The 24,277-nt window shown below is 50.3% G+C and overlaps 3 protein-coding genes across 3 annotated transcripts in view; 1 reads left to right on the forward strand and 2 right to left on the reverse strand.

Annotated features, from left to right (window-relative positions):
* The window catches only part of ADA (adenosine deaminase), a 201,190-nt gene that overhangs the window by 66,153 nt on the left and 110,760 nt on the right, over nt 1-24,277 (reverse strand). The gene's annotated exons all lie outside the window — the stretch shown is intronic.
* FITM2 (fat storage inducing transmembrane protein 2) lies at nt 4,301-7,658 on the reverse strand. Its single transcript, XM_057432125.1, has 2 exons — nt 7,442-7,658; nt 4,301-5,538 (listed from the first exon to the last, which is right to left on the reverse strand). Exons 1-2 carry the CDS (start codon nt 7,612-7,614, stop codon nt 4,896-4,898), a joined length of 816 nt encoding a protein of 271 aa, XP_057288108.1. The 5' UTR covers nt 7,615-7,658; the 3' UTR covers nt 4,301-4,895.
* Nucleotides 20,844-23,441, forward strand: R3HDML (R3H domain containing like). The gene is made up of 5 exons (XM_057432126.1): nt 20,844-21,112; nt 21,544-21,662; nt 22,167-22,299; nt 23,044-23,159; nt 23,246-23,441. Exons 1-5 carry the CDS (start codon nt 20,852-20,854, stop codon nt 23,370-23,372), a joined length of 756 nt encoding a protein of 251 aa, XP_057288109.1. The 5' UTR covers nt 20,844-20,851; the 3' UTR covers nt 23,373-23,441.

The following is a 24,277-nucleotide window of genomic DNA, read 5'->3' on the forward strand; positions in this document are numbered from 1 at the left end:
TGGCATCATTTTTTTGATATCGAATCATGATGATCAACAGCAAAATATTCCTCAAAACCTCAAACCTCTATCACTGTCAATCTTTTGAAATGCAAAGTCAGGTCAGGCTATGGCACAGCTGGAACAAGAGTGCACAGTGCTCTTGGGAAGAGCTGTAGTCTAGAACAACACTATACCAAGCACGTATTAAATTCACGCTCACTTCCATCACCAGCAAAACCCAGCGGGCAGACCCTGAGTGCTATTCCCAGTCAGCACAAGCCTGCCAGATTTGGGGGTAACAATTCATGCATTCGGATATAAGGCTAACAGGCTTTTTGGGCTTAGTATCATCTTTATTTTCAGTTCATGTTGCATGGCTTTCTCCATCACAGCTATTTTGAGCCACAACCTATTTAGCTGAATTTTCTCCAGTGGTGAGTCACGATGTTAAGCCTGTCACTGATACAGTCACACTGCGTGTAACCAAGCTCTGGGCACTGCTCTGCTCCCCAGTCCCATGAGATAGGGAAGAAAAGAGGCAGAGCAGGATTCAGGGAAGAGATTTCAGAAGAGAGCTGACATTTACATAGAGGATACTGAGCCTATTTATTGCTCTGACATCAAGCGTGCTTCCCATAGATTAAATGCATGAAATTGTGACTGAGGGAACACACACAACGTAAAACTGCAAAATGAACCCAGATTGGATGTGGAAAAAAGCTTCACAGATGCAAGATAAAAGATAATAATTTGGATTCACTTTTGTTCCACTCTTTCCTTTCTTCAGCCTTACACCAGTGGGGAGAGACAAAGGACAACTGCAGATCATCTTCTGCTGGATTTGTAGGGAAAAGCAAATTGAGAAAGGGTATTTTTCCAAGTACTGCTTTCCCTTGATAGTCAACTCTCCTGAAAGGCTGGGAATGCTCTTCACCTACTGCTTGTATTCTGTGCCATATTATAGTTCCAAAGCTTTACAGAGAAGTTATTCAGCTTGTTTCGAGGCAGATGGCATCGCCTGGGTCTTGTGCTGGACAGAGGGTAGCTTAAAAATAATGAACCTTTCAGACTAAGCATTACTACATGATTGCCTGAAACTGCAGGGACTGCACTGCTTTCTTTCAGGTAAACTCCATTACAGTGAAAACCCAACTCCTTTGAACAAGCTAATTACAAGTTCAGAGTCACAAGAGCCTTTTTTGCTAGCATTAACTACTTTCACCTTAAGCTTTGGCAAAATGCTTACAAGAAGGAAAGAAAAAACATACACATAAAGCAAGACATCCAGCGGAGGTAAAGAGCATTTATTGCTAATCTGTGCTCCAGGAGGCATGATGAAGCTCTGAAAAGAAATAATCCCAGGAAACAGGTTTTTAAGTGAACAGAGATAAACAGAGGCTGATCAAAGGCAAGGAGCTGGAAAAGGCTGATTGCAGAGAAGCTGCAGGGATCTACTTTAAGCTACAGTGAAAAAAAAAGAGATATTTCACAAAAAAAAAGGGGACTGTAGGCTTATGTTCACAACTAAAGGCTGAATTTCCAAAACATTTAATATATCGCAGCAGCCCCCACAGGTTTTTGCTGTTAACCACAGGGCATTAGCGGGTTTCGCACATGAATTGCCATGCATCAACACAGAAAACAGCATTCTTTCCTTTGCAGCCACTCCACAACCCAAGCTTCAGTACATGCAAATAAACTGGCAAACCAAGAATACCATCTAGCACCAGTGAAGCATTCATGGAACAAGTTTGCTTTCAACCAAGACGCTGAGGAAGAATCAAACCCCAGGTTCAAGTGTGTTTAAAGTCTGAACCTTTCAGAGGGCTCTTACGAAAGATCTAAACTTTCCTGTTTGCCTGATCTCTTGCCTCCAGTGATGCAAACATTTGAAAGAGAACCAGGTAAGTGAAGAGTGAAATGAATCCTAATCCGGTTCATCTTCCCACTGTGTTCTAGCTGAGACTCTTTCCTTGCTGGCCCCAAAAGGCACCCTCTGCCACATCAGTCAGGTCAAACACTGCTTCTGGGGAAGGGCCGAGAGCGCAGAAAATAGGCTAGACAAATACAGGCAATGAAAAACTAGAAATCATACATCAAGTAATATGCTAGTAAGACGTTTGTGACAAAATCCCCTAGGTAACTCCACAGACACAGAAAAACAGCTCTGAAGGAACAAGAGAAATACTTTAATGCAGAAAAGCAGACAAAAAAAAAAGGAAAAAAAAATGAAGTGTTTTTTTTGTTTAGTTGCTGTCTTTTGGAGATCACTACAAAATATGAAAATTTACCTTTAAAATGTTAGACTTCTTTAAAGAACTTTAAACAAACAATACCCGTTGACAGCTGATTTGGGCCTTTGGCACAGGACATCAAATCCGGGTACTCCCAGCACTGCTTCTCTTTGGCTGCAAATCTGTTGGTTTTTATTTTAATGATAAAAGTGTATTTGGGAGAGGGAAGGAAGGAAGGAAAAGGTGATGGCAAATACAGGAACAGAAAATTTGCAACCATTAGTTTCCAGCTGAAGTACAAGGAAGCAGATACTTACTCTAAAACAGTCGAAAAGCACAAAGAGAAGGTCTGGAGCGCAAGGGAACCTTCTGAGCCAACAGCTGGTTCATGGTCTCTGGGTACTGAAAAAGCCACGTACACCAAGATTTCCAAACTCATAACCAGTATTACAGCCCATGGGAATTTCTCCATACATTTCAATGGAATAGGCTTTCACTCTGCTACGGTATGCAACTCTCCATGGATACAAAATGAACTGCCTGATGCAACAGGCACACATTAGGACACTTGGCTGTGTCAGGCTTGCTTTTGTTTTTCTACCCTGTAGTTCTGAGAACCTGTGTTATATTCACCCATTGAAATACTGCAGAATTATCAGTGTCAGTGTGATCAAGCATCCCCATAAGCACCGGGAGGCTGGATCATTCAGGGAAGTGAGGAGCAGCAGCAGTACCTTTTACACACATCAGAAACAGATTCTCAAAGACACAAACAGTGATTTTTATTACATTATTTAAATTAAAAAAATGAGAATAACCATCTCCTACATTATTCCCATAATAAAAAGTTTATATGACACTGTTAGAAGTGGACAGAAGTATCCATCTAGCGATTGCACAAAACATCTGTGAAACTGAACATAATTTCAACACGTCAATTGGTTTAAATAAATAGCATTTCCTTTTCCAAGGCCTTCTCTATGTAGCAAAATTACATAAAGAAAACCTACAACAGAAACTTAAGTCAGAAAATCTTCTGGGAATATAATCCTTTTTCATGGTGAAAGTGGCTCGCGGTCTAGCTTAACTCTATTGGGAGCAGGCTTATATTACATCAAAAGAATATCTGCAAATGAATTTGCATTGTTTAAACAAATTTAATTTAACCCAATATGAGTTAATCAGTGCAAATTTTCCAAAGAGTCAGCTTAAAAGGCAATTAAATGCAAAAACAGAAGTAAGAGCTTGACAGAAAATACATAACCTCCTGAAACAGCTTCTTTCTGAGAGGCGATTTGTACTTTCTAAGGATGCACAATAACTCCTGCTGGCCACCGAATTCAGTGGCAACTCGGGTGAATTTGGCTCTCCTCAGAGGCAGACCACAAGTCTGGATTTAACCCTGCTGTATTTATTGCAAACGCTGTTGCTCTCTTGCTGGAAGAGAGCTGTTGAGATGGCAAAAAGGAACATAACCAAGATTAGACTACAGTGCATCATACCCTATATTCAGCAAAATAATCACCTTGGAGTCAAATGCTTCAGACAGGTCAAGTCTGCTCTCAGATCAGCAGGCACTACCTTGACCAGAGCCCTTTCAGGCCATCTTGCTTGTCAAAACAACTTTTGCACAGTCATGAATAAGCCTTCATGAGACAATAAAAAGCTTTTCAAGATAAAAATTACGCTAAATGTCTGATTGATATGAGTAAACCCATCCCATCTCCTATCTATTCATTATATAATAGTAGTGTTTTATTCAGTAGTGGGTTTCCAGCCACATCAAAAGTGGCCACAGCTTTATATGCAATCAAATTAAGCAGCTTGTTGGTACAGTGAATAAGCAAGAATAAATGTTGCTTCAAGCACACTGGTTTGCAGCCCGCAGGATAAACAATGTGTTTCATTCATTTCCAAGCAGACCAAGCTTAGCAGGTTAAGCTAACTTGCAACACCAGCATTTCACTGTTCTTCTAGAAGAAACATACCACAAAGTACTCGTTGTTGCAAAGGCTGCAACTCATAAGATTAAAACATTAAAACCCCAATTCTTGTATCAGACGTTCTAGCAAAGTGGGAAGGGGTTTGGTTTTTTTTTTGTGTCATGAATAAAGTGATGAAATATTATTTACAGGTACTACACCTAAGGAGAAAGTTAAGGCTTGTTTTCTGAGAGTTTCCTTTTCAAAGGCAGGTATGAATTTAAAGTCACAGTCTGCTGAAGACACTACAACTCAGATGTATTCGCATTGCTGCAGAAGGTGCAGACAGCTAAGAGGCATTTGTGGCAAAGTGTATTTAACATACGATTACATGAGATGCTCTAGTTTCACAAGGGAGCCATATACTGCTTTGACGAGTACTGATATTTTAGCAACAGTTAGACCTCTGCCAGCCTTGGATCTGCTACTCCATTTATGTGTAAGAGAAACAGATCCAACTTCTTATTTCTTTGATGAGAATGCCAGTCAGCAACTCCTAAAAAAGAGCAGACCTCTTCCAATACCAGTTATTTTTCTCCCAGGGAAGAAGCTCATTATCACCTGCCAGCCATCAGCTAGCACAGATCTGGTTTCCTCCAACCCATCACCTTGTTCCTTACAGTGGAAATACAGTAACCATTCCTACATTCAACTACTCCAGTACTGAAAGCAAAATCCCAACTTTTTAGAACTTATTTTATCTGCTATAACCATATTTCTTTGAACTCAAAGGTATATTTGGAAGAGGTAGTCCAGGAGAAAAGGGTTTCAAGTACCAAGATCTGTATGTCCCGTACCAAGCCGACAGACCTATCAGTGCACCAATAAGCTTTTGACTGAAGTCATGGAAATACAGGGCAGTAGAGAGAAACATGAACACCCAGATCATGGTGAGAAAACACAAGGAAACAAACAGGGCGTTGATCACAACACGCAGCTTAGAGTTCTGGTCTATGGAGAAGCCTTCCAGCACAGCCACTTCCTCCATGATCATCAGAGCACAGTATGAGAGGAGAAAACAGTGTCCTGAGATATCAAAACCATTCCAGATCCCGTTGTGCTGGTGGCATTCCTGCTTGTTGTCGAACAGCCGGTGAGGCTCACTGACTTTACCCGAGGTAGAGCATGCGCCGGTGAGATTCTCAATGTACATGAAGACTCTGGTACAGACATACCAGACAGCAGTGCCCACCAGCAGCGCACTGAGACGCCGCAGCACCATCAAAATGCTCTTCATGCGACCATACAGGAGCTTGCTCTTGGCAAACTGGTAGGTGGTGACTGTGATGAAGGGCAGCAGAAGCCAGAACGTCCATGCCCAAGCCACCTTCACAAAGTATCTGCCAGAGAAAAGCCAAAAGAGAAACATGCACGTGTGAAACTTCACAGGAACTGAGGGTGGTGCTTGAAGGAGCAGGTTTTCAAGGTCACTGCTCAGAACTGTCCAAATTAGACACTTGTACGCTCACATCAAAGTAAAGTATACCTAAAATCTTAACCCTCTCCCCACTCTCAGGCCCAACACATGAGTAATTCCTTAACCAGGTACTTCTACTATTTCCCAGGCAGTGTTACCTTGGACCTAAAGGCCTTGTTTGGACTTGCAGTTCAGTTTTGCAATCGCTGTTACCCTACAAACCCGCTCAACTCTGCCCTACTCAAACTGCAGCTGTGAAGAACGTATTTTTAGCTTGCTACCCTTACACAGTAACCCTTCCTCTGACTCTCTTCATCTCAATTATCTTTACTTTTAAAGCCCTTCACAACCTCAACCTCTTACCACTGAATAAGACAGCAGAAGGGCTGATCCTTTTCCCTAATGAGCCCATGAAGCTTTTCCTCTGTCATCACCTTATAAAGTAAATGAAGCAGCATAATGTGTTTGCTCCTCTGCTGTCCCTCCAGCTGATGAGCTTTCCTTTAGCATACACAAACCCTTCAATCTCTGAATTCACTTTCTGCCTGATAATTTTTGCTGTAATGCTTATAAAATCTTGAAAACCAACTGATGATGTGTTGATATCCTGTTTAGCAAGAGACTAGTCGTCAAATCTTAAAGTGGAGCATGTGCATGTGAATTTACTAATGAGTTAAGGAGACCATAGTCTACGATCTTTCTCCTATTAGACCCTCCAATGCAGCTGGCTTCCTATCAACTGGTGGGAGAGAGGAACTGTGCAGCCCCATCCTTACCCATATCCTGGGTTGATTGGGGAATTCTTGTCTGCAGCTGAGCTGTAGCTCGACACACACAGTCATCCTTCAATCACCACTTCAGCATCAAAGACAGAAACAAGTAGCACCAGAGTTCTGTATCTTCATTAAGACCCTAACAAACACTGTCAGTGCCTCCTTTGCTCTTCATTTTACAGTAGAAGTGGCATCTGTGTGGCAACGGCAGGTGCTGCCATGGAATAGAAACTGAAAACAAACCCCTCATTTTACTGAGATAGTTAAAAGCAAAAGGCAGCTGCTGACATAGCTGCTGCTGGCCAGCCAGCAGGGATTTGTGGGGAAAACACTGCTCCAGGGACTGTCAGTACACATAACCTGCCTCTGTTTAAAAAGGGAGAGCTGAACTGCTGCATGTTTTTACTGTGAGATCAATGTGCTCCTGCCAGCCCTTCCTTTCAATCTCGCTAAGAGCAGCTCCTCTCCCACACATCACCAAGTGAAAAATCGGGATCAGTAAGGTGCAAAGCCACCCAGGTCAGAGGGGAAAACGGCAACTTCAGCTTCACTGCCCGCTGTGTAGCAGGCAAAGCACCCGTGCACCAGCCGGGCTCAGCGCCTTCCTCATTCCCTTCACAGGGTTCACAGGCAGTTTAGGAGTGACTAAGGCAGCTGAACCGTTGACTAAGTGCTAGAAAAGGATGGCAGGAACTCTGCTGTTACCAAAGACGCTGAAGGACTTATTTTCTTCAGCTTGCTAACTTCCTGCTTACTTAAATATAAGGAATTACCTGGGAACTAAAGAAGGGAAAACATTGCTTTCCCCCCCCCCCTTCCAACAAAACCTGAGCGGGAAACTCCACTGTTCTTCGCTCTCGCAGTCCCACACCCCACCGGAGACGTGAGGACCAGGCAATCCAGCTGACACCACCCCACCGCCGGGCACACACCGCTCACACCGAACCACCCCAGCGCCGGCCCCCACGGCCGGGGCAGGCGGGTGTCGCTGTCCCCGTCCTCCCGCCCCGGGGCCCGCGCTCGCTCCCCGCCGCCCGTCCCGGTTCTCCTCACACGTTGAGCGGGTTGCGCTTGTTCTGCAAGGGCGTCTCGGGCACCAGGTCGGCGTCCTTGAGGGCGGACCCGAGGACGACGATGGCGAGCAGCAGCCAGGGCAGCCTGCGCCGCACCCGCCCGGCCGCCAGCGCGGCCCGCAGCCAGCGCCCGCACCGCTCCAGCCGCTCCATCCCCGCCGCGCCGCGCAGCCCGCCCGGCCGCCGTACCGCGTCACACGCCGCGCACCGGGCACCGGCCCCGCCCGCCGCCTCGCCGCTAGGGCGCCCCCTTGCGGCCCCGTCCAGTTGGCTGCGGCGGGAGGGCGCCCCCTGCAGGGAGCTGCGCGGGCTGCCGTGGGAGCTGCTCCGCGAGGGTCCGCGGTCCATAGGGCTGCGGGGTCTGTGCCGGAGCCAGGGTCCCACAGCGGGAAAAGGACCCTCTGTACATCCGTGTCACAGGAATAAAACGTGCTCAGAGGCTGGGGCTGTTCAGGCTGGGGAAGAGAAGGCTGCGTGGAGACCTCAGAGCAGCCTTCCAGTATCGGAAGGGGGGCTCTAGGGCTGCTGGAGAGAGACTCCTCATTAGGGACTGTAGTGATAGGACAAGGGGTAACGGGTTCAAAGTTAAACAGGGGAAGTTTCGATTGGATATAAGGAGGAAATTCTTTACTGTGAGGGTGGTGAGGCACTGGAATGGGTTGCCCAAGGATGCTGTGAATGCTCCATCCCTGGTGGTGTTCAACTCCAGGCTGGACGGAGCCTTGGGTGGCAGGGTTTAGTGGGATGTTTCCCTGCCCATGGCAGGGGGGTTGGAACTGGAGGATGGTAAGGTCCTTTCCAACCCTAACTATTCTAGGAGTCTATTCTAAGCTCCCATTTCCCACTGTCTCCTATCAAAATGAGAACTGAGATGGTGTTTTGTATCCATCACCTGATGGGCAGGATGCTTCTGCAGGAGGGCATCACAAGAGAACACTCCAAGGGGCTCTTGGGCTGTAGTGTCTGCACTGCAGAATGCTAGAACTGGTTAGGTTGCAAAAGACCTTTAATATCTTTTAAGTCCATCACTAAACCATGTCCCCCAGTGCCACATCTGTACATCTTTTAAATACCCCAGGGATGGTGACTCCACCACTTCCCCAGCTTGTTTCCAATGCTTGACAACCTTTTCAGTGCATAAATATTTCCTACTCTCTGATCCAAACCTCCCCTGGTGCACCTTGAGGCTGTCTTCTCCTGTGCTATAAGTTGGCATCCACCACCCCTGGAGTCAGCTCCTCTGAAAGACAGGGTCTTACCATAATATCCAAGGGGAAAATTGACAGTTTCCACATAGTAGAATTTTATGTTTAGGTAGGCTTAAGACAGAGGCAGAAACCATCTCTGGGGGTGCCAAGGCACCCCCACCTTCTCACTGCCCATGTTTATAGCTGGAAGTGATGTCCAAGCACTGGCCATCACTGTGGTATTTGAGACCTGTTTCATCTATTGAACTGCTGCCACTGTCATTTCAACTTCATTTTTGACACATGACAAAAAGCATCAGCAAGCAAGAAATGGCTAAAGGAACAAAGAGCCTTTGTTCATCCCAGCGGCCTAGGGAAGAAAAATGTGGGAGGGGACAAAGAAAAGCAGACCCTATCTGAGACAGGATGGGAAAGTATTTCTTGCCAGAGCGCGTTTCAAAGCCGGTTTGCAGTCATCGTCAGCAAATCTATGACAACATCTGGGCTGAAAGAGCAGAAGGACACATCAAAGCAGCCCCAGTAGATACGAAGGGTTTCAGCTAAGGAGGTTATCCAAGGTAAATGGCACTTGGCAATTTGTTTAGGTGTTGTTTTTAGCAGGACTGCCACGGCCGTGTCTGGCACTCCCAGCCACAGCATTGTACCCCTGAATCAGAAAAGACACACAGCTGCATTCATTCGAATGAGTGAGGATAAGAGGGGCTGGGAGAGGGTTAAGCAGAGTCCGGCATTGTCTGCCTAAATCCCCCTCTGCCTTTGAAACCTTGCCTCCTTTGCTTCCCAGGTTTGGGTCTCAGCCTGTTTGCAATGCCTGCGAGCTGGAGGTGGCGAGCTGCTCGGCTGGTTGCTAATGAAGCATGCTGTGGTTTCTACCACGCAGCAGGAGGATTTCATACTCTTGGCACCTGTTCCAGATGAATGGAATCGATGGCATGGGCTGGGAATGTGTCTATCTTCAGCCCAGCTTGAAATGTCTGAGGATTATCTCTGTAAATCACGGATTTTCGCAAGTGCAGTGAGCAAAGCGCAGCTGGGTCCAGGTGTCCTGCAGATTCAGAGTAAATCTCTACTGTCGGGCCATGTATTTGCTGCCATGTGCACCAGCCAAGGCCAATAGTCCTTCTGAGGAGCCAGTCGCCATTCCTCTGTAAAGAATCAGAGAGGAATTTAAGTCTTTTAAAACAGAAGAAAAACTTATATTCAGAAAGAGGGAATATGGGTTGTTCTAGGGGGATTGCAGAAAGCTCCCAGAGAGCTCTCACTGATACGTGGTTGAACTGCAACAGGTATAAACCATACTAAACTGAGTTACTTTCTCAGGTATAGCAGACGTGGCTGTCCTTTCCTTTCTCTGTATCTCTTTCCTTAACTTCATCAAATCACTGCCTGATTCAAGCCGAAATCTTCCAGACTATTTGGTTAAAATCCTGTTTGCTTACTTTCTGGTTTAATTTTATCCAAGACCCCCACAGTTTGTTTCACTTTCCTTGGGGAATCACATTTTGCCTCTAAAGCGTGCAGGGACAGATTCCTTAGGAGCTGTAGAGCCACTTTCAGAACTGAAAATGATTGGTAAGGTGGGTTCTGCGGGGCCAGTTACACCACAGGAAAGGTGTGCTCCGGGGGCATCAGGAAGAGATGGCAGGTGCCCATCCAAGCATGCTGCCCAGTGGGATCAGCAGGGCCCCCAGCCTGTGTCTACACACTTGGAGGGGCCGAGTTACCCCGCAGGTAAACTCCCATTTGGGCTTGGGAGACCTTCTCTCCTCCTGGCTCACAGCAAGTCCCACCCCCTGCTTCCCATAACTGCCCCCAGCCCTTCCCTCTGGAAGCCAGGTGCTCCTTGCCGAGCCTCCCTGCTCCCTGTTTTCCTTGGTGAACACTGCTCACATCTCCATGACTGATTGTGTTTGGATTTGATCATGGAACATCCTGGAACGTTCGCATGAGAGGTGCTACATAAGCAGAATTCGGGCTGTATTTTCTTTGTCTAATAGGAGCTTAAGCTGGGAGTTTAAGATAGCTTTGGCCCTTTGTTGAGACACCATCCATCAACCTCAGTGCTTTTTGCTCTGCAGCCTTCTCTATTCACTGTCAGCTCATGTTGTGCTTTGTTCCCTTGTCAGTGATGCCTTTGAAATGCAGCCTGGGGCAGAGGAGCAGCAGCCTTCCCTCACACTGGCTTACACCTTTGCTGTCACTCTCTGATGGGGAGGGATGCTCTTCCTGCGAGCCCCAGTCTTGTCAGAACCAAGGGTAAGTCTCCCTCCTGCAAACTGATGCTGTTGTTTACAGACAAGATGCTGAGTGGAGAGACAGAAAGGAGATGATGTTAACTCACCACCTGTGTGGCTGCCCAAACAAACGGGAAAAGTCCTTCCCAGTCCTGAAACCCCAAGAATTTGGGGGGAAAGGTGTGGAAATTAACCCCAGGGAATCTGTAAAGACTGAACCCTTGATGAAAACCTCTTCAGGTGGCACATTTCCCCTCCATCTCTCCTCAAATGAACAGGAAGGGTATGATCCGAGCTGCAGGGAATTTTCAGCATACTTGGTGGTTGTATCCAAAGATTAAAATATTTTGGGATGTAGGGCAAAGCATAAGAAACATAAGAACAAACCAATGCAGTTTTCAGTCGCAGAAACCTTGTTAATGCTGCAAATTAATACCTACTGGTTCAGAATATTTACATTCCTTGTTCTGCACAGCCAGATTGCAGCAGAGCAGACCAACAGCTGGTTTTAATACACAGGAGGGGATGGTTCCGTGATGAGCATGGCCTCTTGAGGAGCTGGGTGTAATTTTTGGCTCTGACAAACCTCCTCCTCCAGCCATTGGCAAGTCCCTTAACCTCTGTATCCCATACCCTGAGCAGGATATGGGAGAGGTTCTGTTCTACTCCTTCCTAAACCTCTTTCAGAGACAACTGTGAGGTTGTGGTGGGCTGCAATAATGATCTGAAGAGCTTGAAAGTAACCAGAGTAGACAAAGATGCAAAATAGTTACTCTCCCTTTAATTTGTATTCTTTAATACAAATTAAACAGCCCATCAGCCAGTGAAGTGGGGACAAGATTCCTCATGGAAAAAAAGTATAATTCATGTGAGTGCACATGAACATGGACACAAAATGGTCTGAATTAGTCATGTTTATAATCACCCAACTTCCCTGAGCAGCTATGGTGGCCAAGTCCTTGCTGACGTCCTCCCCTTTTTGCACAGTGTATAATTCACTCTGTGTTTGCCACAGAAAACCCTCACCCCCAACACCTGCATGTTGGAATTCACTCGATCCTTGCTGTGCTGTCTTTCAGAGGTAGCTGCCGGGTAGGCTTTTCCCTGCAGGCTGAGCAGGCAGCGCTCTCTGAGCGGCACAGTCACTGGGAAGGAACTCCTGCGCAGTCCGATTCACCTTCCTGTCAGCCAGGTGCTAAAAGTGTTATTTGTTGTTTCCCTTTACTCCCTTCTGTAATGATTATTAATGATAGATTAAACCTTATGCAGAACTCGCAACAACAATTTCCATGAAACCCTTTGCTGGGTGGCCGTTGAGATACCGTACCAAAATATTACATGTTCTGAGATGAAGAAACTACTGTTCATTGGAAGTGGTCAAATATGGGAAGGAAATGGTCTGTGCTTACTCACTCAAATTCAGAAATATGAACTTTTCAGACTTTACTGGTGCGTTTTTAGCTCATGTATTTGCAGGAAAGAATCAGTAAGTATATTCAGGTGTCAAATTTGGAAGTGACTTTGTGTTGATTAGCTGCAGGGGCCACAGTTAATAGTGCTGGTTTCTTGACCGGGTAACTGGCAGAGCCAGCCACGTAACATGTTTCAGTCAAATGTATAATTACAGATATTAACTGTAAAACTAAAGAACCATGCATACATAATATCCAATCTGTGCTTTACCAGCTTGGTTAATTTTACAAGTGTTGGCTGGAAACATGATTTGAATTTGCCCTGACTATAATGACTACCGAAATGCTCTGTAGATAAAAAGTAATAATTACAGCAGATGTTCAAAGGGTTTGCTGGACACCCAGCGCGTTCAAGACTGTCGCAGTGTGAAAGGGGATGTTTAATATACTAAATTAGCTTTGCTCTAAGTAATGTGTTCAGGTTTTTACCTGTACATTTCCTGTGCTCATCAAGCTCAACGCCTCCTGCTCGCCTTGCCCTGCTCTCTCACCACCAGGCTGCCCTTCGTCTCAGCCTTCAGCAGGAGAAGCAAGGGTGCCCCAAGCTGTGGAATTCATTGGGGTGGTCTTTAACCTCTGGTGGCATCTGAAGGCCAAGATGGGCAGGAAGACAGCGAGGTGAGGGGATGTGTCAGTGCGACACGTGCTGAGCAATGCCCAGGTCAGCCATCCCCAGGGCTCAGGCAGTGAAGAGATGAATTTGCCTCATGGGGAAGCCCACAGCTGTCCTGGTGCCTGGGCTCTGGTTTATCACCCTTTTCCCCAGCCAGCAAAAAAGAATAACCCTCTTCCATTTAGCTTCTCCAGGAGTTTGGGAGTGCTTGCTTTGTTGTGTGCACCTGTGGGGATCCCACCAGGTATAGAAGAACAACTGTCCTTAGAGTTAAATGCTCCCAAACAGCAGATTAAGCCCGAAGCCTTTGCTAGGGATCTTCTGCACCTTCTCCAAGGCATCTCATGATATTTTATTGTCAGGACCATTAGTGGCTCGTCGTAGTCTGGCTCAGTTTCCCATCAGGAAATGGACCAGACCAGAAGTGCATTGCAGTCTGCCTGGAACACAAAATCTTACAGACTAGAGCGATCCAGTCTGAGCCTTGCCAAGTGAAAGGACTGTACAGAAGGTGGTTAACAGTGCACAGGAGGGTGTCACTGACAGCCTGGGGAGGAGGTGGGTGGTGAAGGTTGTGCTCCTGCTGTTCCGAGAATAAACATCTTTGTTCCCCCCTCTAGATTCAAGTTTGATTACAAATGAAATTAAAGGCAAATCCTAATGCTTTAACTAAATCCGAGCATTTGCCACTTCACTTGAAGAAATAGGATTCTTTTCACAAGTGTTCATCTGTACAGTTTGACCAAGCTAGGTTTTTTAAATATGAGCTCACCGCAGATGTGCAACTCAGCCCCATCCCTGTTGGCACCGTTCAGAGGCTAGGAAAGAAACCACATGGGAAGCACGTTCTGCCACTTTGCTGGAGAAAGGCCTTTCTACTGGCTGTTTGTTTAATGTAGGCTCCAAACAGGCAAAATGGATCTTACCTTGGTGTATAGAGACAAGCAGGACCCTATGAAATGATGGAAGATGCCAGTGTTGTGCACAGTGCCCCCCAGGGAGGACAGTGGATGTGGTTCCTCTCCTTGTAGAGCAGTGTTTCTGCACACCAGTGAGAGCCCTCTTCCCACAAGACATCAGCGTTGCTGGGGCTTTGAACTCCACTTCAAAGCCAGGGCTGGAGTGAGGTTTCTGTAAACCCAGAGAAACAGGTAAATATTTGTCAGAGTCAATCAACCCTCACCATCACCTCAACAGTCATCTGTGTGAGACAGCTGGAGGGGTTCAGCAGGCACAGAGGGAAGGCTTGTTGAGTTACTGAACCACTTTGGGACACAAATCACTGCAGTGAGGAGATCTGGAGGTTTTCCCCTTCGCATGGTCCATGAACTCATGGAGATGTCTCATCCTTTCCACCACTGAAACAGCCAAAGAGGAAGATCCTTTTCTTGTCTGGGGAGAAAACCAGCCCTGCTTGCAATACTGCTGCTGTAGCTTTATAGGCACTGCATTCATCTCACTTATCCCAGATGGGCATCAGCTGTTCACAGAGCTTGAGAGCACATTGCACCTCCCACCTGGTCCCACAGGTTTAATGGTGGGCATTGTAAGCCACCTGTCCTGGAAGACATACCATCATGGAACACTTACATGATTTTATCAAGTTCTAGTTTCTGACATTCCCCCAACCCACTTGCAGGGGTTTAAGGTGCTGGTTTTGGAAAGAGGGCTTTGGTGGACCATTCTGTCTGTGGAGTCTGTACTGCAGCAGCTGACGGAGAGGGAGATGCAGGCAGCCAGCAGCTAACCCCAGCCACCAAACCACCCAGCAGTGCTCCCAGGCTTCCTCTCTCTTATCAGCACAGAATGAAAATACCAGCTAAAATAAGAGAAAGGGAAGGGAAAAACTAGAAACAGCTGACACCAGATGAGAGGGGTGCAGAAGGATGGGGCTAGCCCCATTCCTCACCCCCTGCCCAAACCTGACCCAGCACCCACCAGTGTTCACACATGGCCCCTTGGGCAATGCCACCCTCCTTCTCTCTCAGCCAGGAACCCACAGCTGGATGTTGACAAACACAAACAGATGTGCTGAGGCTGTAACAGGGTCCAACTGGGAACTCAGTGCAGCCCTTGAGGGTGCCTTTCCCCTTGGCTCTGGGATGTGTGCTGGGAAGATGCTCCAGGGGTGCTCCCATCCCAGTGCCTTGGCCATGGTGCTCTGCATGGCTCTCACCTCCCCTCTTCAAGGCAGGCAAAGCCGGGTGCAGGGGCCTGACTGCCCAGGCAGGCTCAGTTTGGAAGCAGCCCAAGGGCAGCAGACAGGACAGCGGGGTAAAACCGCACTGTCTGCTGGGGAAGCGGAGCAGGGGAAGGGCTGTGCCAAAAGCAACAGCAGTCTGGCGAGCTCCGTGTTTGCTGTCCTTCAAGATGCTGGCCATGGGGCAGATGGGCTCTGCCCTTTCCTTCACTGAGCATCTGCCTTGACCTGCCAGGTGCCTCTGCGGGTGCTGGCACCACCACATCTGCCAGCAGGAAGAAGGCTGGATTGTACTGCGCTTGCCTGTTCAGGCCAGTTAAATCTCACTAGCAGCAGCGGGGAGGATGAGGCAGCATGAACCTTATCAGGTCCTTATTGGCCACCACAAACACAGGTCCCCATGAGGTATGGGTGTGCTCAGCCTCGCTGCTGTTTTCTCCCCAGCGTTAGTGGCACATGGGCAGGCTCACACTACTATGGATGTGTCAGCACAAGCCACTGTCAGACCTCAGTGCCGCTGCATGGACACAGCCCCAGTGATGGAAAGAGATGTGAATGAGCTGCAGGATCCCTCATCCAGCTCCCTCTGTACTTGAAAGGGTGGATGCTGGGGAGCGTGGGCACAGTGAGCTGCCAGCACTCAGAGCACCCTCAGACCAGAGACTCATCTTCAGAGGAGGTGTCCCAGTTCCAGGGTTTTCAGGGACTCAAATGTCAGCACCTGAGGGAGAAATGACCTTGGGAAGCGAGTCTCCACACCAAGGAAGTGGGGAGAATCCTGTTTTGGGTGTGTTCAGTTCAGCTGCAGATCATGCGTTCGGACCTTCCAAGGTTTGGTTGGAATCTGCATAATCCTGAAAGGTCAGGATTTTTTCTGTAGCAAATCCATTGGAGACAGTGAACTGCGCACTGGTGGGGATGGTTGGAGGATGTTTGTTGGTGCCACGGTGGGGCCCTGGGCACATGAGAAGAGGAGCAACAAGAACAAAACCTCCCTGTGCAGCCATGAAAACCTCCCTGTGAAGCAGGGCCAGGTGCTCAGTTTCTATCTCAGTTTTGGTCTTGGTGGAAAGGAATGGACTGAAGTCACAGGGGCTGCACTCAGCCTGCGGCACAAACCCGTCTGAGCGAGAAAATTACACGGTAAGGCTGCCAGGGTGTCCTGACTTCACTTCACCAGGTCTGGGCTTCGGGGCTGTGATCCACTAGCCCCTGACCTGCAGCTGATCCAGCGCTTTGCCAGAGCTTCAGCATTTCCTGACCATTGCGCAGGTGGTGCTTACTGTGTGGGATGCTTGCCTCAGATGATGCCTCTTGTGCAGGCTGGTTTTGCCCCATGGGGTGGGAAACCTATGGGTTTCCCACCACTGATCCTGGGTGCATTTGGCAAGGAGGTCACAGCTGATGCTTGGCTCCCAGGTTTGGGTCTGTGTCGGTTCCTTCTTTCCATTGACCTGTTGGATCCTCTCACGTCAGCAGAGAGCAGTGAGACCATCACACACCCACAGCTGAGAAATGAACTGTTAGCAAACATCAAATTAACCGTGCTCTGGATTCGAGTCGTTAAGTGGATTTCTAAACTTAGCCCTTAAACTTACAGTGAAGAACCTTCATGTGAAGCTCCTGTCCGCAGCACTCAACTTCAGAGGCATTTATTTCTAGAGCTGGCAAAAACATTTCTCGCCTTTCAAAGGCTCCAATTATATCTTGGTGTTGGCTGGAGCCAGTGGTCTTCACAGCTGCCTTGTAGGACTGCTGGTGGGCACCACAGCTCCGACAGTGACAGGGGCAACAGGAAGAGAGGTGTGAGGGCTGACACCCACCTATTGACCACAGAGACCCCATCGGCCTCGAGGGACACCTTAGTTAATACCCCAAAACAAGCAGGTTTTACTTCATGCCACAAAAGCAGGTTTACCTCTTGAGCATGGGATTTGACTTTCCCACACCTCTTCCTCCAAGGCTCAGCTTGGTTCAGAAAGGGATTCAACATTTACAGGGAGCTGGTTTGAGTTAGCGAGGAGGAGGACTCTGAAGTCCCCAGTCTTCAAGACTGATCTCAGTTGGGTTGCAGCTCAAAGGCGTGTTTCACTCCAGGGAGATCACAGATAGCTGTACAGGAGTTTAGGCTGGGTTTTCCTGCATCGCAAGATGTGGAGATCAAATCTTCTGATCTCTGAGTCAGAAGGAAGATCTCCTTCCAGGAAGCGGGAGGAGAAACCAAGCTCTGGATGTGTTGGACCTCTACACGGCTCTAGAAATGCAGAAGGATGTCAAAAGCCCAACTTTCCCCCCCTGCCAGGGTGGGCAGCAGAGCGGCTGGAGCTGTTGGTGGTGTTTGGGGAAGGACTTGGGGAAAGCTTCTGCAAAGCTGGAAATGATCCTTTCTGCCAGTTCATAAGAGGGCAATATTTTACTGGAGCAACAGAGTTTGTGCATTACCTGGGAAAAAGTTTTGTTCAAACAGGGCTTTTCTTCTCTTTTATTTTACCACAGTACAGAGAAGGATTCTGCTATGGAAAGCCACATTGACTACCTCCAGGCATAGGGATGCTCAGGGACCACAGCAAAGGTCAAAGCCCTGCTCATGTCACCATGTGCAGCCTTGAACCATGGCTGGTGGGTGATGCCCGAAGCCAAGAGACGGAAGAAACAAACACGACAGAGAAATCCTGCAAGTCCCGTTCTGGCTTATTCTGGAGCAAGCTGCTGTGTCCGTTGGTTTTAGAAGCACCAGTGGGTGTGTCTGCCAGGAGAGCACTGTGAGCTCCGTGATTTATCTCTTTTTATTCCTGATGCTCATTAAAGTGAGAATTGGCCGGCCGCTGCTTACAGAATCATTACGCATCCAGCTGAGTGCATGTGCAGATTGTTGGCTCGCTGTGCTTTGGCAGCTGGGCCAGTCTGGCTGCAGGATATCACGCCTGACAGGGATACAAGCTCCTTTCAGTTCCTGGAATTCAGATTGTCCCACGGAGTGCTGATTAAGCGGTGCTTTCAGCCTGCCCCCAGGACAAAACCCTTGCCTGGTCCCCATGCAGGGGCTGGGGGCTCGGCTGCTGTGTGGCAGTGGGAGCTGCAGTGGGTTTGCTCTGCCCAGGGAAACAAACGCTCCAAGCCAATCTCAGATGCAGAGCTGTGCAGTTCATGGTGCTGGGTGCCCGCCCTGGCAAACCCTCCCAAATCTCTCCATGACACAGCCCCAGTGCCCTCCCCACCTCTGTGTGCGGCTGCTTCTCCCAGTCTGCCCAAACCACGTTTCCAGTCTCCCCAGTTACGATTGCTGCTGTGTGTCCCCATCTGCCTTTCTAATCCGCTGGGAACGAAAGAGCTTTTACCAGCCTTACTAATGAGAGATTTGATATCTGGGGTTGAATGGAGGAGGCAGCCCTGGCATGTGCTGTCCTGGTGCAGTACAAAGGGCTGTCCTGCTGCCAGCCCTGGAGCTGGCGCTCACCTCTGCATATGTGAACATGAACTAGGGGTGCTGGTAGGACTGGCAAATCGGGGATGGTGCTTTGGCTGTCACCTGCAGGGGGGTGGCTGGTGTTTAGGGTGGTCTGATGCTGGGGAGGGGAAGCTGAGCTGATTAAACACTACAGTGGGCAGCCTGGGAAGCTGGTGGGCTCTGGAAGCCATCCAGACACCCTGTCTTGACCAGCACTAGCATCCGTGGCACGATACGGCAGGCCCTCAACAGCATCCTCAGCCCTACAGTTCATGGGGTGCTGCTGCCTTCTGCACTATGGGTCCCCTCCTGAGGCACCACAGAGAGAATGGAGATGCCTCAGCAGTGGTTTCCCTGTCTCCTCACTGGAGCACGCATCATCCCACCTGCTGGGTGGGGAGTGGATGGAAATATCCCTCGGCCATCCCCCCACCCATTCCCTGGGGGCTGCAGCATCTTGAGTTGCTTTATGGGCAAGCAGGTGCCAGGAAAAATACACACGGGATTGTTTCAGCAGAGGCTCACAATAGAGTGAGGCTGTGTTAATACAGCACATCGGCTCAGCACCTGGGCACTATTCCTGCTCCATGCTTGGGTCTGCTCCTCTCTTAGCTCCTGGTTGGCTCCTGCTGCACAGTGGGTCTCTGGGATGCTGGGTGCAGCTGATCAGGCTCTGGACTTGCTGTGAGTCCCAGCATGGGGCAGGAGCTGTTTGCCTGGGATCCTTGTCCCATTCAAACCAGTGACGGCAAGAAGCTGCTGCTGTGGGACTGCCTTCTCCTCCCTGCACCATCCCGGCAGCGTCCCTGTGTCCCTTTCTGAGGAACAGCTTTTCCCTGGGCCTGTGCTGGTTTCAGCTCCATGTCTCCTTCTCTGTGTCTCCTGCCCGCTCAGGAGAGGGAGTTTGGCCTTGGTGCTCCCCTTCATGCAATCAAAACGCCAAATCCTGGCTCCAAACCCACCTGTGCCCTGGTGAACCCAGTACGCACCTTGCTTATCTGTGGCCCCGTGGCGGGGGGGGATGACGGCAGCGAGCCCCGCTGCAGCTCACACGTGGCCGCTCACACCAAGGGCAGAGGGAGGAGGAAGAGACGTGAGGGGCATTGCAAGCAGCCCCTCCAGCCTGCCGGCCCCACCTTGCTGTGACCTGCAACAATTCAGCTGGCCCCAGGCACCGTGACCGCTTGGGATGCTGTAGGGAGCACACCTGATGCCGCAGGATTGCCAGCGGCTTTCAGACTCGTGCAGTCACTTCCCCTCCCTGAGGACAGACACTTGGACACCAGCGCAAGCCTGAGGCGGCACAGCAGATCCCTGCGGTACCTTTGGCTGGGCATCGCCAGGGAAAAAACCCTCCTCCGTTTTCTGTAGCTGCCGCCCAGATGCAGCCGGCCGGGGGGGTGAGGAGGTGACAGAACCGTGAATGTCCCAGAGCAGGTTAAACCCCCATCCGGCAGCAAACGCCCTTGGCTGTCTGATGGACGGGTGGGCTGGGCTTTGCTCGCTCCCCCCCCGCCAGCATCTTGCAGGGCTCTGTGTTGCTGCCAGCCCGTCCGTGTGAGGAGGCACCCGGCAGCCTATAAATGCCCGAGCGCGGGGCTCCTTCATGACCCTCTCCGGGGGCAGTCAGGATGCACCAGGCGCTGCAGCGGGCTGCCCGCCGGGGATAAGCTAAACCCCTCCTGCAGCCGCCGCCGCAGGTTGGTCGCGAAGGACAACCCCACCGGCTGCCGGCGCCGGGCTCTGCTCAGTCCCCAAGGTACGTGTTTGGAGCACAACCTCCCCGCTGCTCCGAGGAAGGCTGGCAGGGATGCTGGGAAGTGCCAGGCAGACGCCGGCTGACAGACGGGGAAAATTTCATTCATTCATTTCCTTTCATTTAGAACTCTTTTAGAAAGGCAGAAAATTCTGCTTTTGGCACTGATTTGTCTTCCCCTGAGGGAAGGAATCGTCAGAATTTGTTACTGGTGAAGAACTTTGCCGTGCATTTCTTTATCTGTATGAGATTTGTGCTGGGGATTTATTCAACACACCAAACATGTGGGAAGTTACAGGGCAGGAGGCTGCAGCGAGTTTCTCAGCAGGATCCTATTTAACCGCTGCCTGACAGGTTTGTGCAATGGCTGAAAAGATGGGGAAGGTTTTGTACTGATTTCATTCTTTAAAGGAAACAAGAAGAAAACCAGGTCCTCAGACATCTCCCTGCCGGGCTAGCATGACTGTGCTCCCCTTGCCGCTGCTCCTCACTGCTGTGGGCTTCTGGATGCCACAAGAGTCCAGCTCCCGGCTGCTGCCCAACGACACCGAGCCCCTGTCCCCTGCCGGGAGCAGAGCCGCGGGGCTGCTGTGGGGCGCGGGGGTCCCCCGGGGCAATCCGAAGCGGTTCCTCTCCCGCCGCGACATGAGCATGATTTTGGACTACCACAATCAAGTGCGGGCACAGGTGTCCCCCCCCGCGGCCAACATGGAGTACATGGTGAGTCAGGCTTCAGTAGAGTATCTCTGGGTCCTTGGTGGGGTCAAGGGGCTCACCTGGGGTGTGGGTGCCCAACCTGGTAAGGATGGGGCACCCACACATGGGGATGTCAGGGTTTGTGGCTGTCATCTGTCATGGGGGATGTTCCATGTCCCTGGTGCAGGGCAGGCACATGCAGTCTCTGTGCAGGAGGGATGGAGTCCTAATGGGGTGATGCGTCCTCCCAGGGGCAGATTTAGGACCCCTGGTCCCATGCCTGAGACATCTGGGAGCTTCCCAGCTGTGGGATGGCTGCCCCTGGGCTTTTCCCAGCCTGATGTGGCTTTTGGACACTGGTGGGTGCTCCCTGAGCACAGGAGAGTGGGTTTCTCCTCTTCCCTCCTCTGGGCAGTCAAAATCCCTGCCTGCCCTTTTCCTTTCCTCCTGGCCAGGTCTGGGATGAGCGGCTGGCCAGGGCAGCTGAGGCGTGGGCTGCACGCTGCCTGTGGGACCACGGCCCCCCCGAGCTGATGAAATACGTGGGGCAGAACCTCTTCATCCAGTCGGGCAGGTGAGTGCCCCGCGGGCAGAGCAGGCTCCTGGGAACCCCCTGCACCCTGCGATGCTGGAGGAGGAGGAGCAGCAGCCACCCCTCGGTCAAGAAGCAGGGAGGCTCTGAGCTGTAGTTGCAAAGGACTGAGAAGCAACCAGGAGCACATAAAGGCCCCCGTGGTGGAGATGGGGGATCCAGCTCTTGCAGAAGGGTAAATATAGGAAACCAGAGGTGCTCAGCTGGGAGAATGGCATCAATCCTGTCTGCCTGGCACATGGACCAGGGGGATGCAGGTCCTGGAGCTCCACCAGGAAGCTGAGCACTCAGGGGCCTCAAGTGAGGGTTGTGTGTCCACCAGTTCCACAAGTGGACTTGGCACGAGGGTGTTGTTGCCCCTTCTCACTAGGAATGCCAAAACCCTCTTCTCTCCCCATTCCTCAAAGCAGAGCCTTCCCCTTCATCTCCGTTGCCCATGAGCTCTGAGGGGGAGGAGGTCCACCTCACCCGCAGCATCTTTTGCAGGTCCATCTCCGTCATCAACATGGTGAAATCCTGGCACCAGGAGAAGCAGCACTACTCCTTCCCGCACCCCCACGAGTGCAACCCCCGCTGCCCCTCCAAATGCAGCGGCTCCGTCTGCAGCCACTACACGCAGGTGAGCATTGCACAAAGCCTCGGTGCAGGGAGCAGAGCTGGGATCTGGGATGGAATCCTGGCAGCAGGGCTGGCAGCAGGCACTCTGCCTGCTGGAAAGGTGCAGGCATGAATCCTGTCTGTGATGGAGCGGCTTTACAGCACCCGGCTGTGTCAGCAACCTGGAATGCAGCTCCTTCATCCCCTGGCACATCCACCAGCAGCCTGGCCAGCACAGTATGGAAAACTTCCCTCTGCTTCCCAGTGCCAGTCCCTAAATACCTCCTCTGCATGGCTCCAACCCTTACCTGAGCATCTGCATCTTTGTGCAGCTCATCCATGGGGATGCTCAGGGACACTCTGGGTTGCAAATGGGCAAGACACTTTTTTAAGGAAGAAATTCATCCTGGAGAGGCTTTAGGAGGAGCTTCTGGCACTGTTTGCTCTCCGTGTGTGCAGGGTGAGCTGCTGGCTGCGATTCGGGGTGACATTTGGGATCTAATTTGGGTAAATCAGAGAACCGACCCAGACTGCTGCTCATTGGAGTGAGCAGGGGGCAGAGGGGCTGCAGGCAGAAGACAGACAGCGAAAGATCACTGGGGACAAAGCATTGCCTATGACGGGCACAGGATCCAACCCAAGGAATTTGCTAGGCGGGATGTAATTCCATGGTGCGACTCAGCCCTGTGCTGTGGTCCTGGGGTGGTGGATGTTGGGTGCCTGGGTGGATGGTCACTGATGGCTCCTGCTCTCTGTCCTGGCGCAGATGGTGTGGGCATCCTCCAGCCGCCTGGGCTGTGCCCTCAGCACGTGCACCAATGTACGCGTGTGGGGCAGCACGCTGAGGCACGCCGTCCTCCTCGTCTGCAACTACGCCTTCAAGTGAGTGCATGGAGGGAACCCCCCCCAACACCCTCGCTCTGGTGCTGGCGGTGGTGCTCAGAGGTGATGCTCTCCTCTCTTTTTAGGGGCAACTGGCAGGGAGAGGTGCCGTACAAGGTGGGGCAGCCGTGCTCAGCCTGCCCCCCAGCCTACGGCGGGGGCTGCTCCAACAACATGTGCTTCACCGGACTCAGATCCAACCATGTCAGTTGATTCTAGGGCTGCAGCCCCACGAGGAGCCTCCGGGAATGGGGATGGGGTGAACCGGAATTATTTATAACACTGACCCCCACACCAGCAGCCCGGCTGTCCAACCTGCTTCATCCCTAGTGTAGGAAACTGCTTTTATAAGATCATAATTTTTAGCATATTATATATTATTGTATAATATATATTTATATATTATATAAAATACTATATATTTTAGCATTTATAATTATTAGCATATACATATGTTTCAGCAGCATTTGTGTTTTCTGGCTGCTTTCCACTTTGTGGGAAATAGGAATGGTTCAGGTCCCTGTTTCCTGAGACGGGGATGGTTTGAGGGTGTGTGGAAGGAGCAGGGCTGGCTGGCGTGGTCCCTGCTCTGCAGGCTTGGGGGGTTTTGCCACTGCTCCCCACCTGTGCTAAGGCAGAGGCTGCTGTAGGTGAGTACCAATATGCTCCCCTTGAGGTGAGGAGCTGGAGAAGTGGGGAGCCCCAGCTGTGTCCCCTCTCCATAGCACACATCCCCACACCATCCCAGTGCCCTACCTCAACCCCAGCATCACTGAGCACCCCGTTATCCACATCCTCTCCCTCCCTAGGACCTCTCATCACTCAGCAAACCCAAGGATCCCCAGATTCCCAGGCCTTGGCTGTGATTCCTGCGATGTGTGTGATTCCTGCTCACTGTGTCCCAGCGGCCCTCTCCTCACTTGCCCTGCTCCGATGCACGCTCCTTTGGGACTCCCCATATGCTTGGTATCATTCCAGCAACACTTCTAGCACATGGCCCTGCTTGCCTCAGCATGGAACCACCGGTGGCACAAGGAACATTCCGGACTGTGAAGACCCCAGGGCTCCTCCTTGGTGCTGTGGTCCTGGAAGGAGCAGAGGTGTCCATGAGTGGCTGT

Source organism: Pezoporus wallicus, unplaced genomic scaffold, assembly GCF_028554395.1.
Source record: "Pezoporus wallicus isolate ANWC-B61680 ecotype Strahan unplaced genomic scaffold, APGP_CSIRO_Pwel_v1 contig_10810, whole genome shotgun sequence".
Taxonomy (NCBI): Eukaryota; Metazoa; Chordata; class Aves; order Psittaciformes; family Psittacidae; genus Pezoporus; species Pezoporus wallicus.

Excerpts from the sequence above, each read along its gene's own strand:
- FITM2 (XM_057432125.1), bottom strand. The coding sequence starts at position 7,614 with ATGGAGCGGCTGGAGCGGTGCGGGCGCTGGCTGCGGGCCGCGCTGGCG. Across the intron at positions 5,539-7,441 it reads AAGCGCAACCCGCTCAACGT|ATACTTTGTGAAGGTGGCTT; the intron begins GTGAGGAGAACC and ends TTTCTCTGGCAG.
- R3HDML (XM_057432126.1), top strand. The coding sequence starts at position 20,852 with ATGACTGTGCTCCCCTTGCCGCTGCTCCTCACTGCTGTGGGCTTCTGG. Across the intron at positions 21,113-21,543 it reads CGGCCAACATGGAGTACATG|GTCTGGGATGAGCGGCTGGC; the intron begins GTGAGTCAGGCT and ends CCTCCTGGCCAG. Across the intron at positions 21,663-22,166 it reads CTCTTCATCCAGTCGGGCAG|GTCCATCTCCGTCATCAACA; the intron begins GTGAGTGCCCCG and ends CATCTTTTGCAG.